Source organism: Pezoporus wallicus, unplaced genomic scaffold, assembly GCF_028554395.1.
Source record: "Pezoporus wallicus isolate ANWC-B61680 ecotype Strahan unplaced genomic scaffold, APGP_CSIRO_Pwel_v1 contig_2, whole genome shotgun sequence".
In the NCBI taxonomy this organism is placed as follows: Eukaryota; Metazoa; Chordata; class Aves; order Psittaciformes; family Psittacidae; genus Pezoporus; species Pezoporus wallicus.
The window spans coordinates 899,916-912,446 of record NW_026639478.1 but is presented as its reverse complement, the minus strand read 5'-3'; the positions used below and the strand labels follow the sequence as shown (position 1 = coordinate 912,446).

The window sequence follows — 12,531 nt, the reverse complement described above, 5'->3', positions numbered from 1 at the left end:
ACCAAACCTAGTGCACAAGAAACCCAAAATATCCAACTGCTGTGTAGGATAAATCCTCACGGCTTAGGTGGATGGGAATTTCCATAAACAATACCTTTTGTACTCACCAGGGGTCTTACTTCAAGCTCTCAGGAATCAGGGTTCTTCCCAAGGAAGTCCTCGGTGCCAGCTGGACGTTCTGCAGTCCCAGGGTCCATAGAGGTCTAGAAGCATTTGTCCCAGCTGGGTCGCCAAAATATTACCTAAAATTCGGCGCAATACTCTCTTAAGACTCGTTTTGGAGTTTGACACGGTACGTGGAGCAATCCGCCGTGTCCCCAGCACCAAATAAAGAATGCTTGTTTTCTAAAACCTCAATACGAGTCTCAGTATTTCTTTCTCATCGAGTATGATGTAACACCTAGGCGCAGACTCCACCGGACAGCTCTGTGCCGCTCCCCAAGGCACTTGGCAGGGCCAGGACGCGTGGTTCACAGCTGAAGTGTCTTATACCCCAGCGCTCTACTCCGAGTGCCCCTCTCACCTTTCTAAAGGTGAGGATCTCTCCTCGGACCGCCTCCAGCAGCAGTTGCTCCACCCGATCTATGCTCCCCCTTATCCCACCCGCCTCAGGGCCCCTCAGACCGCCCGCACGCCCTCCTCGCTCTCCGTCCTCCCGCCATTGGCCCACGGGGCGTGGCTCCGCCGGCTGGATGAAAGAGCGCGGCCCACGATTGGCTCGGAGAGCGGCATCTGATCACGTGGCCGTGTCCCCCCCCCCCGTTCTCCGCGCTCCCTAAAGCCGTACGCCGAGCCCTAGCGGGCAGGCAGTTGTGTGCGCTCTGAGCTGCAGCTGCGCGTAAACGGCTGGTGGTGGTGAGCCGGGCCGAGGAGTTCGCTGGGTGTACGCGGTGGGTTGAGGAGGTGGGGGCCGCTCTCCGTCTCGGGGAAGGTTTTGGGAGCGAGGTGGGCGCAGGTTTTCATGGCGGCTTTTGGGTCTTGGCGGGCTCCTGCCTCGCTTCCCCATTGGCCGCGGCGGCGGGCTGGGAGGGGCGCTGCCGGCTTGCTTGGCGGGAGTGGTGGGGGAGGTGGGGGTCTTTCCGCCATCTTGGGCGTGCGGCTGAGGCGCTCTGCCGCTTCTCATCCGTGTAGGAAGGGACAGCGGGGCTGTGGTTCGTGGTGATGTCTGCCGTGGGCTGCTGTGGGAAAGACGGTGTCAGCGACGCGGGGTGTGTCCTCGGGCTTTGCGTTTCCAATGCCTGTGTCGGGAAGGGACCCCGAGAGCCGCGCGGTTCACGACTGAATGTTTAATGCTGCCATAGAAGTTGATGAGCGGAAGCTGTAGTGGCCTGTAGCTAGTGTCCCCGTGCTTGCGTTGCAGCTGAGCGTTAATCATTCTTTCTTTTTTTTTCTTTTTTTTCAGTGATCCTATAAATTCCAAAATGAAACAGAACGCAGAAAAAACAGGACCTTTGCAGGTATAGGTTTTGAAGTCTTGAAGCTAGAGTATGGGGCAGATAGGGGTGGAAAATTAAAATGTTATCAAGAGCATCTCAAACACGGGATTTCCTTTGTTATGAGGTTTGTGCTCAGTTCTGTAGGAAATGGTCCCTCTGGCACGTGTTTCGTATCTACTGAAGGAATAGAAAGGGATCTGTTGCAATGTGCTTCCACCTGGCTTATGACCTGTTGGCTTGGGTATCCTCATGGCAGGCAGTGTGGCTTGGGAACACTGTCCTGCTTGGGCATACGAGGTTAAGGCTGCTTTTTTCTTACTACTCAACAAGGCCTTTTTACCTCAACGCTGAGTGTGCTGTCTTTCCACGTGACTTAGGTTTTTAGGTACTGACTACCTGCCCTAATTTGGTTACTGAATCAGTCTGGCTGCCGAGGGGGTATAGAGTGGGTTCTGCAGTCTGCCCTTAAATAGGGCTGAAGAGTTAAATCGGTCTTGGCTTGAGCATGCTTTAACTGAAGTATTCATGCAGGCAGTTATGTTTTTGAAGTCACCCTCATGAATCATAGTTGCTGTGGAATTGGTGGAAATGCTTAAATAATACAGATTTTTTTAAGAGGTGGCTTATAAGAAGTTACTGAATTTTATACTTATTCTACTTTTGTTACAGTGTTCCTTTGTTAAACCTTTTAATGTAGGCCCTAAGTGGAATAGTGCAAATGCAAATAGAGGCTATTAGTCCTCTATAATGAGGAGTAGAGTTATTGTAATGAAAACCTCTGGTATTAATGAAAATTGCCAATTGTAAAGTCTGACTTATGCACATGGTAATCTTGTCCTGTAGTGTCTCTAGTGTATAAGTTTCTCAGTGTGGCTTTTTGTGCTTTCAGTGTGTTAACTCAGGTATTACTTAATAATTTCTTGGCAGAGTATACTTAACTTTAACCCTCAATAGCAGCAAGCAGTGCCTGACACCGTGTGCCTTCTATGCCCACAGCAGTTACTGTTTGGCCTTTAGTTTAATAGTAGGGTGATTGGTGGCAGAAACTACCGTGGGAAATGCAAGCTCTTGTCAACTCAAGTACAGTGTGAATCGGGAACTTTCTCACGCTGGTATGGCATTGTGCTCTGGCTAGTCTTGCTTGGTTGTCTGCCATTGTTTGCTGTTTCATGGTGGCTGTGTAACCAACCCAATCGGAAAGCTTTAATGCAGGAAAGAGGTATTTATGCATGACAGAAAAGATGATAAACATACTATTTATACAAAACAATAGCATGTCTGGATCGAAGCAAGGAAGCTTTAGATCTCTTTTAATGGGTAATCGAAGCAACCCATATATTTAAATGAACACCGCTTGAGGGTGTGTTCACAGGTAACCAAAGCAGGTACTGCCTGTGACTTAGCCGCATAAACTTGCAGTTGCTGTCACTTTGGTCTGTGTCCCCTGAAGTCATAAGACTGCTGTTGTCAAATACAACTTTGAGAGCTTCAGCTAAAGTTTGTGTGTCACTGCATCGTAACTGGCCTTGAAATCCAGTTGGAATATTTCTGCTGGAAGAATTTTTCAAGTTCCTTTGTGAAGGGGGCTTCCCATAGCTTCTTGTGATTAAGATCCATCTCTGCTACAGATAACTAGCTTTCTTTTACACAAGCCTTAACATAGGCTAGGGTATCATCTTTTTGTTTTGAAAATATGAACCATGTGTTACCATAATAGAAACGTGACAAATTCAGAAGCTTCATTCCATGGAGAGATAAGTGGCAAATGTCTGAAGCTTTATTCTTCTTTCTAGAAATACCTCACAGACACCACAAGCAGTGCTGCCCCAAGACGGACTCTTAAAATGATCCAGCCTTCAGCAACAGGTTGCCTGGTAGGCAGACGTAATGAGGTATGAATTAAAAGATAGCTTGTAGATGTGTAATTATTTCTACTTGTAGTGAAATGCTTTTGAGCTCTTAACTGAAAAGCAATATATTTGAAAAACCTAATGTGCTAATAAGTATGACACAACTTAAGCTTATTATTGTTTTAATAATTAACAATATTTAATAATTAACAATATTAACTAGCAATTTCCAAGTACTTCAGAAAAATGTTTGCTATTTTTCTTTTGTTAAACCTATGGTTATCAAGGAAGATGTCTGTAAATTAGAACTATAATATGAAGAAAGCAGGGCTTACGAAGACATGTTTTCAGTCATAGTGAGCAGATTTACAAGTCTTTGGTTTCTTTTTAAAAAAAGCTGAAACATTGCTCTGAAGTTAAACCTGCCTGTGTTCTATGTAGAAGAAGTCTTCAGTCAAAAGGAAATGCAAGTTAACCTCAAAGGCTTGTAAAGCTGGTGTGTCTGTGGTAAAGGAGCAAGAAAGTGAAAATATTAATGATGCTGTTGAAGCCATAGATCTCATGATAAAAGGTATGTGGAAATTCCTGAAATGTTCTCTTGCACATTTTATGCTTCTGTTGGAATAGAACTTGAAATGCTGTTCCTTTTGTCAGTTGGATATGGGCTTTGTGGTGTTTTTTTTTGGTGATGCCTAGCAGGAATTAATGATACTTATTCTGTGTACAATGGTAAATACAGTGTAGATAGCCAGTGCTTAAGAACAAGTTTGGTTGCCAGTAGCTGAGAAGTGATGTGTGCAACAGTGTTAAGATGTCCCGTAGCTCATTACTTGGCTTGGCTATGAGCTTTCAAGTGACTAAGTTGAGGTGAAAGCCTGTTCTGGCATAGTGTGCGGTGTGTGCAGTTCCTCAGAACCATTAAGCCCAATATGGACAGTGACTTGGTAATAAGACTTCTGTCTTCTACATGGTACAAAGATACAAAGTACATGTTAAAAGACTGATATTTGCAAACATGACCATCTGTATAGCCATTAATATATTGTAAGCTCTTTTCTGTAAGCTTACGTTTCTAGTTGTAAACTAGCAACTAATTTCTGGGAAAGCAATACATGGAATGAGCTCTTACTATTACAGTTTATAGAATACTTGTATACAAATTAGATGTCTTAAAGTGATCCCAAAAATTCAGTCTTAGCACAGGCTCACTGTAGTTTTCTTTCTTCAGAAAGTCCTTCACCTCAGTATTGGAAGGAACTGGCTGAAGAAAGGAGAAAGGCTCTGTATGAAGTACTTCAAGAAAATGAAAAGGTAGCTAGCGAAAGATAATTAACTTCCTTACTAGTGGCTAGTGTCTTTCTGTTTTAACATTTTGTTATTTGAACTCAGTTGCACAAAGAAATTGAGCAGAAAGATGGTGAAATTGCCCGCCTGAAAGAAGAAAATGAAGAGCTGATGTCCCTTGCTGAACATGTGCATTTTATGACCAGCATGATTGAGGTACTTACAGGACTTTTCAGTTGTAGAATGAAAATGAGAAGCCAGCAAAGATACTTTTAATGAATCACGGCTTCTTTTTTGTGTGCTCCCAGAACACTCCTTTTTAAGTTACTTATCTGTTTCCTGTAAGATTGCTCTAATCCAGAGGCATAGAGTTTCTTTTAGGAGATGATTTTTTTTTTTTCCACCTTGGAACCCACAGGGGTAACAAGAAAGTACGAAGAGGGACTTTTCCTGAAGGGAAGATTCAGCCTATTGTCATAGCACAGGCTTTGCATGTTACAGATGGTAATAAGGGAAAGAAGGGTTCTTTTTCACTTTGAGGTGATTTAAATTCAAATGCTTAATAGACTTAGCATCCTTCCAGTATCTGAAGGGGGCCTATAGGGATGCTGGGGAGGGACTCTTCATTAGGGACTGTAGTGATAGGACAAGGGGTAACAGGTTAAAACTTAAACAGGGGAAGTTTAGATTGGATATAAGGAGGAAATTCTTTCCTGTAAGGGTAGTGAGGCACTGGAATAGGTTGCCCAGGGAAGTTGTGAATGCTCCATCCCTAGCAGTATTCAAGACCAGGTTGGACGAGGCCTTGGGTGACATGGGTTAGTGTGAGGTGTCCCTGTCCATGGCAGGGGGGTTGGAACTAGATGATCTTAAGGTCCCTTCCAGCCCTATATTCTATGACTCTCTGAGGCTGCTGGCTAAACCAAGTGTTTGTACTGGTTCTGCCCTTTGGGGAGCTAAACTTGGAACCAGGACACATGAAGAGGACCTGCAAGAGGGAGAAGGAAGCACCTCTGCCTTTTAAAGTCAGGGTTTCACTGAGGAATTGCCAGTTTTGTGGAAGGGTCTAATGCATTTAAGTCTGTACTTTTCATAAACTTGTAAATTTCAGAATAGCTACCTCTGAGAAGTCCTTGGGGCTATATAGTTGTGTCACTGATTCCATGACTCCTCTACCAGGAGTAAGTTGTTTGTAACAGCCTCTGAAGCTGTCATAAATATATAGCTATGGAACCTTGATACTACAATTACTAGCTAGGTGTTTTTTGTAGGGATTGAGCTCTCAACTGGAGTATGTAGCTGGATGCCTGGCAAATACTTTGGTTATGATTAGACTGGAGAGGTGGAAATAAAATGAAAAATTATTGCAAGCAACTTGAAGTAAACAAGTTAGTTTTTAGTTCAGTTATTTAGCTCAGTCTTGAGAGACTCCACTAATTTGCTACACTTGAATTACTTCTTTTGGTATTCAGGGAGTGCTGCTTGTTATGATTAACCCACACGCTGAAGTTAAATGACTTGAGGAATTAAAGAACTAATATACTTGAACTTCTCTACAGGTCCTCAGTGGTTCACGCTAACTTCTGAGGTTTTAATGAGCCTTAAGTGATACATTAAACAACTAGAAACCTTAAGAGCAGCCTTTTAAAGTCCTCTATTTTTCTTCCGTAGATCACCTTAAATAAGGAGCTCTTAATTTGATCAGTGAGTGCTAGAAACTGTGGGGTCTTCTAATTCATCTAGACTTAATGTAGCTTCATTATCTCTGCTTAAAAATTGAGCCTCATCTGCTATATAGTAACTTTTCTAAAGTTATACCTATATAGTACTATAATAATACTTAACTTGGGAAGCTGTTTCCTGTATTTTAGGTTGCCTAACATAAAACCTAAGGAAGACCTAACAGCAAAGCAGCAGATGTGATCTGTGAGTTAGAGGTAGCAATTTGAGTTAAACTAGAGTGTTTTAAGTTTTTTGTGACTGAGGAATGTTTTAATTACACAACAATCTCCAAATGAAGATAATTAGCTTGCTTAATTTAATATGCACATTCTTATTTCACTGGCTGTTAAGTAGAAAGCATTAAATTTGCTGTCTCCTGTTTTTCCTAGAGGCTAACTGGGCAAGCACCTGACAGTCTTGAGGAACTGGAGAGTCTGGCTCTAAAGCAGTCCAAACAAGAAAATGAAGAGCTTAACTGTGCAGATGATACAGACAGTGCTTCTGAGGAAGGACCATCGCAAGTATCATGTGGTGTACGGGGGAGTATATCAGATCTTGCTTCAAAGGAAACAAATAATTTGCAACAGGAATAACAACCTTTAAATAGGTTTCTGTATGTGGCTTTTAATTGCAGACTTCCTCTTGAAAGGATATACTAAAACTTGTCAGGTATAGGTAGCTCTTGTGGAAGAATTACAGATGTTGGTTTTAACTGAATTATGTGCAGTGAGAGTGCCTGGATACTGCATCCAAAACTTCCCACAGGCTGTGCTTAGTTGCTTGTATAGAATGCAAATACTGTGTATTTGAAATTGTTGTGTAAATATCGGTTGGTCTGACATGATACATGAAAGTTGATAAATAAATCTTTGCATTATTAAAACTGCCTCTTATTTGAATGGAAAATTGCTTGTTCTAGATTTAAGTTAGTTGTGACTGCTGTAAATGGAAGCTTTCAAGTTTTTTAGTGAATACGTGGGCAGTTTTTAACTCCTGACTTCCATAATTCTGGAGAACAGAATGGTTTTGGTAGATAAAGCAGAATAAAACCTGTGTGCTGTTGGTGAGGCTTCAGAAAGTCAAGAATGGGTAATAAAGAGTCTAGATTTATGCTTTTTGGGTTTTTAAATGATTGCCTCTGTCTTTTAAGAGAGCCTTTTCCAAGATCTCTGGATCAGACCTTAAGTAGAAAGTATGTTTTAGAAATGCATTTATTGGCTTGTGAAGAAAAGGTGATGTGTTCTTGCTCCTAGTAGCAGCTGTACTGAAAAATTGCATGCAGACAAAGCAACTGCCTGCACTTGAGAGCTATTCTGGAGACACAGTATCTGTTTTCAGTGTACTGCTCTCGTATTTACCAAAAGATAAAGCACCTTTTTACCAAGATAGTAATGTTCTGAAGGGTTTACAGGAACATAAAGCATACTTTGGAACTTAGAACATCTTATCTGGCATTCATATGAGGTGAAAAATGCTTGCAGTTGAAAGCAAGTTAAGTACAGTTTTCCAGTCCTGAGTGAACTCGGCAATTTTGTAACAAGGTCTTAAAGGGCTTTAAAAGGTGGCTGCCATTGCAATATCTAGTGAAGATCTTAAAGTTGAGTGGCTTTCAGGAGGCAGAGGTACTTGGAGAGATTCTTCTTTGAGTCCATCAGGCTTTGTGAAAATGGGTGCTTCAGGGTATGCATGAAAAAATCTGCGGAGTTATTGGATGAGCACCTTTAGATTTCTTCTGTATCTTACTCTCTCCCTGCTTCTGTCAGTAAGTTAATAGATTTTTCACAATTTATTTCAGTTGTGACATTTGGGGAATGTCAAACATTATAGGAAGTAATACTCTTGTCTTCCATTTCACCTTGAATCTGGTAGCCACAACATGAGGCATCATGTTTTCCTGGGAACTTTGTAAACAAAGGATTACATCATACAGTTTGGGGCTCTAGAGCATACTTGGATATAATTGTTTCCATTACAGTGCAGAAATGGTGACAAAGGGGTGTCCTGTAATTTGTACTGATGCTGTGTTTAAGAGAAAACAGCTGTATGCTGGATGACTGCTTTGTAGAGTAACCTTTGTTTTCTGTTCAAAAGAAATAGATAATGCTGTCAAGTGACAAACATCTCCTATCTCTGTTTCTTAAGCAATCTTAATGTTAGCAGTTCTTCAACAATAGTAAATAAGGAAATGCATGAAACCTTAGTTATAACTTTATGCAGTGCAATTCAGTTTGAGGTATTCACAGTTAACAGACATTTTTCAGAGGTGGCTTTATTTTTAAACATCGGGAATATTTTACATTTGCAGAGACTGCAGGAGGGAGGAAAGCACTATTGCATAATAGCTGAACAGTGCAGCTGAGAGAGCAACTTACCTTCCACCATTTCACCACCTGCTCTGTGAACAGCTGTAATATGGATGCTGCTGTTAGAACCAGGATTTGCATGCATTATCTGTGTCTGGCTTTTTCTTATTTCCATCAAGAAGGGCAAGAAAAATGCTTATTAGACTTAAATCTTGTGCTTTTTCTAATTTTTATATTTTTTTTAATAATAGACTCCCCTAAGTAGCTGCATGTCTACTTCTCTTGAAATGGATTGTGTGCAAAATGAAGCATGCAAGTTTTCCTTGTAGCCTGATGGGTATATTGCAGCATTTGGACCACCTGAATTGAAGAATTTTTTACATCAGAAAAACATGTGCCATGTAGTAGTGCATAAACCTGCACCTAAAGTCTTCAAGGCTATTACGGGTTTATTAATTTGAACTCATTAGACAGAATAGTTTGCTGTATCAGCTCCTGAAAAAAAGATGGTGCAGGACAGGACTCGGTGTGAAAGCTCAAGCAGAGCATAGAAATAAAACCCCTGTACATCTCAGTCTCCATCAATGATGTTTTGGACCTTTGATTGAACAATCTCCCTAGGCCTATTATGTCGGAAGAATAGTGTTGTCAGAAGGCTTAAAATGATGCATTAATCACTGCTTAAACATGTTCAAAAAGGAACAAGTTTCATTTATTCTGAAATTCCCAAGCATTTTTGGAACATGCATGCAGTAGAATGATGTTACATAGCCTAGGAACTTTGTATGCAGATGTGAAAGGCTTGTCAAATGTGTAGTAATTGTACAGAAATCTATGTAATTAGTTCTTTTACAACCATCTGACCTTTTATCTTTGTTTAATTATGTAGGGAAATTCATTTACCACTGAAACATAGCTATATAACAGCTGAAAATCAGCATCACTGAAGACAAAGACATTTCATATCTAGCTAAATTACAGAGACCATTCTGTTGAGCAGAATAAAATTACCATTTCTGGAACCTAACTGCATAATGTGATTCTTTCTGAGAAGTCATAAATGGTTTTGTGCACCAGCTTGACCAGCATGCTGACTCCTTTTCAGTGCAGGGACTATGGCCACAGTCTTGTTTTTCCCTGAAGTATCCTATGGCTGCTGAGAAGTGGGATGCTCCTACTGCATCCCAGCACTTCTCCCATAAAAAGCGTGCCCCAACAGGACAATTTTAGAGATGTAAGGCTGAAGTGTGGAGAGATGGGCCATTTGCAGGTGTCAGCTGTTTGAAGGGGGAGCTGCTGTTCAGGGACAAGCAAACTGAGGTGGATGTTTGTGAGAGGAGAAGCTTTTTAATTGGTTTAGCAAAAAAATAACAATTCTGGTGTAAACATCCATTGTACTTAAGACGATGCACGGAGAAGTGAATTGGATGGTAGTAACTACTTGACTGAACAACTGAAACTGGTGGTTGGCATTGTGTTGCTTACGTGAGGGCCCACAGTGTTGTCGTGTGTTGTGTAAGTAGTAACTTTGGTCGTCAGTTTTTTGCAAGGAAGCAGGATGCATATTCATATACTCTTCCTTGAGGGCTGTCTGAGGTTGTTTCATTTTCAGAACTGGTTTTGAGATTCTGAGCAGGTGGTTTGCAAATCTGCCAAGGCTGTGTGTTTCCCATGCTCTGTTGTTCTTGAGACCGGATTGCATTGTTACGATTTTCTTCAGCAGAAAATGTTCACTGTGTATTGTTAATTCCTCTTTCCAGTCTTGTGACAACACAAAGTAGTTCAGCAAGTGCTAATGGTGTTCTGAGAAACTTTAGTTTGCTGCTGCTCTGTAAATCTGATACCTGAAATGGAATGTGATTGGCTGTGTTCAAGGTTAAACCCTTGGGTATGACCATACCTCTGTCATACCCTCAGGGACACTGCAGCCATTTGGAGAGGGTGCTATGCATCCTATTATTGGGATAATTCCATTGCAAAGCAGGAGTCCATACTTAAGATATGTAGTCTGGCAGTTGTATTGACTCCTGATTTTGAATGTTTAAAGTTAATAACCTGGATATAACAGACTGCAGTATAGGATAAAGCTATAGTGGATGCTTTTTCTGAAGGTGTACTGGGGGCAAGAGTCTTAATAGTAGCATGAAGCTCTGGGCAGCCCAACTTATACTGAGGCTGTAGCTAGAGTAATATAGAGGTACTACGGGTTTATATCTACCAGGCAGAATACAGAGAGACAATAACAGCATCACAGGGGTAGTGAAAACCACCATAGCTATGAAAAGCATGAAGTGCAAATAAGCCACCCACAAAAGCACCAGTCAAACCCCTTTTTCCAGTGTGCTTTTCCCAATTAGCAACCTGTCTCCTCAGTCTGTGCTGTTACCGGGTTACTTCAGTACAGGAACTTCTTCCTGAAGTATTTTTTTGGGGCAGCCCAGACCTTTAAATTTGTTCTAGTCAACCTGCTGCAGCCCTGAGAAAGAGCATTTGTCATAGAGTTATAGAATGGTTTGGGTTGGAAGGGACCTTAAAGATCATCCAGTTCTAAGCCCCCTGCCATGGGCAGGGACACCTTCCACTAAACCAGGTTGCTCCAAGTCCTCTCCAATCTGGCCTTGAACGGTGCCAAGGAGGGGGTTTTAAACAACCTTATGTAGTGGAAGGTGTAACTTACAATTACTGCCTGCTGGTTCATTCTTTGCTCATTAGTAAGCATCCTTCCTGCTATATTCAGCTCTACAGGTCTGTGTTTTCCTGTTCTACAAAGGAGAGGTTTTGCATTAGTGTGGTAGTAAAGGGCAGCACTGTCAGCATAAAAGCATGTAATTTGTGAAACAAATATAGTGCTTGTTCCTTTTTATTTGCCTTCTGGTTTTGGAACTTCCAAAGTTTGTTCACTTTTTCAAAGTGACCCTGGGGGTCATGGGGATGTTGTTTGGTGTTGGACTTAAATTGAGAGTGTGATTTTATATGTTGTCATGAATCATGTTAAAGCATGATTCTTTGTTAGCTTTCTAACACCGTGTTAACACAAAGTGAAATTTAGCCTCTCTGTGTCTGTGTCCCAGGTTCAAGCTTGTCAGTCTCAGCACAACAGGAACTGTATTTGGTCTAACCACTCCCACTTAAATTCCTGTGAATTTCCTCACTGACTTTATTGACAGGAGGATTTGCTCCTGCCTGGTTCATATGAGCTGTGTACGTGGTTTTTAATGGTTATAATATTGTAGCAGATCAGCTTTAGGTTAATGGACTTCGCAAAAGGTGGATTTAAACTACAGTGAGATAAAAGTAGCTATACATTCCACTTGGCATGGTACCTGTAGGTATGAGCAGCCTTGTGTTCTCTGCAGCTTTGGCTCTGCTCCATAGGCAGTTCTGCATTCCCTAGGTCTGCGCCATGGGGCTGAATGTCTGCAAGAGGAAAAGGAGTGTCTTCTGTATGAGAAAAGTCTGTCTTCACAGAAGGAAGAAGTAGCCAGCGAAAGTCTGGTAACAGCCCTGGAGCCTCTTCAGCATATTTTCCACTAGTCTGTGTGAAGCCTTTCTTGATTATCTTGAAGGATACACAAAGCTGTTTTGCTCCAGACTTAAACTAGGACTAGCTAGAAGTGTAGGGTGCTAGTGCTTCCTTGAAAGTGAACTCTGCTCCTTCTGAAGTGACAGTTCAGGACGTAGCACCTACAACCGATGGCATTGTGGCTTTTGTGTTAACAAAACAATCTTCTGTGCTGTGACAGCAAACCTTTGACTGACTATATATTACAAGTAGGAGATTTTGGCAGAAATAAGAATATAAGAACATTCTCATCTTCTTTTAAATACTGTATACCTCTTGCTTTCACCCCAGAACATCAGCAAGAGCCTGCACATATGCATTGAAGCAACCAGAGAAGGAACGCTGAGAGGGCACAGTCCTCCCCTTGTCTTCCA

At 41.7% G+C, this 12,531-nt stretch overlaps 1 protein-coding gene across 1 annotated transcript; it reads left to right on the top strand.

The window, feature by feature from the left end:
* Nucleotides 1-1,406: 1,406 nt before the first annotated feature.
* On the top strand, nucleotides 1,407-7,175 carry GMNN (geminin DNA replication inhibitor). The gene is made up of 6 exons (XM_057414726.1): nucleotides 1,407-1,457; nucleotides 3,230-3,328; nucleotides 3,728-3,857; nucleotides 4,515-4,597; nucleotides 4,676-4,786; nucleotides 6,682-7,175. The coding sequence occupies exons 1-6, from the start codon at nucleotides 1,422-1,424 to the stop codon at nucleotides 6,883-6,885; spliced, it is 663 nt and encodes a 220-aa protein (XP_057270709.1). The 5' UTR covers nucleotides 1,407-1,421; the 3' UTR covers nucleotides 6,886-7,175.
* Nucleotides 7,176-12,531: the final 5,356 nt, after the last annotated feature.

Coding starts and splice junctions, on each gene's coding strand:
- GMNN (XM_057414726.1), top strand. CDS start 1,422: ATGAAACAGAACGCAGAAAAAACAGGACCTTTGCAG. Junction 1,458..3,229: donor AAAAAACAGGACCTTTGCAG/GTATAGGTTTTG, acceptor TCTTCTTTCTAG/AAATACCTCACAGACACCAC. Junction 3,329..3,727: donor TGGTAGGCAGACGTAATGAG/GTATGAATTAAA, acceptor TGTTCTATGTAG/AAGAAGTCTTCAGTCAAAAG.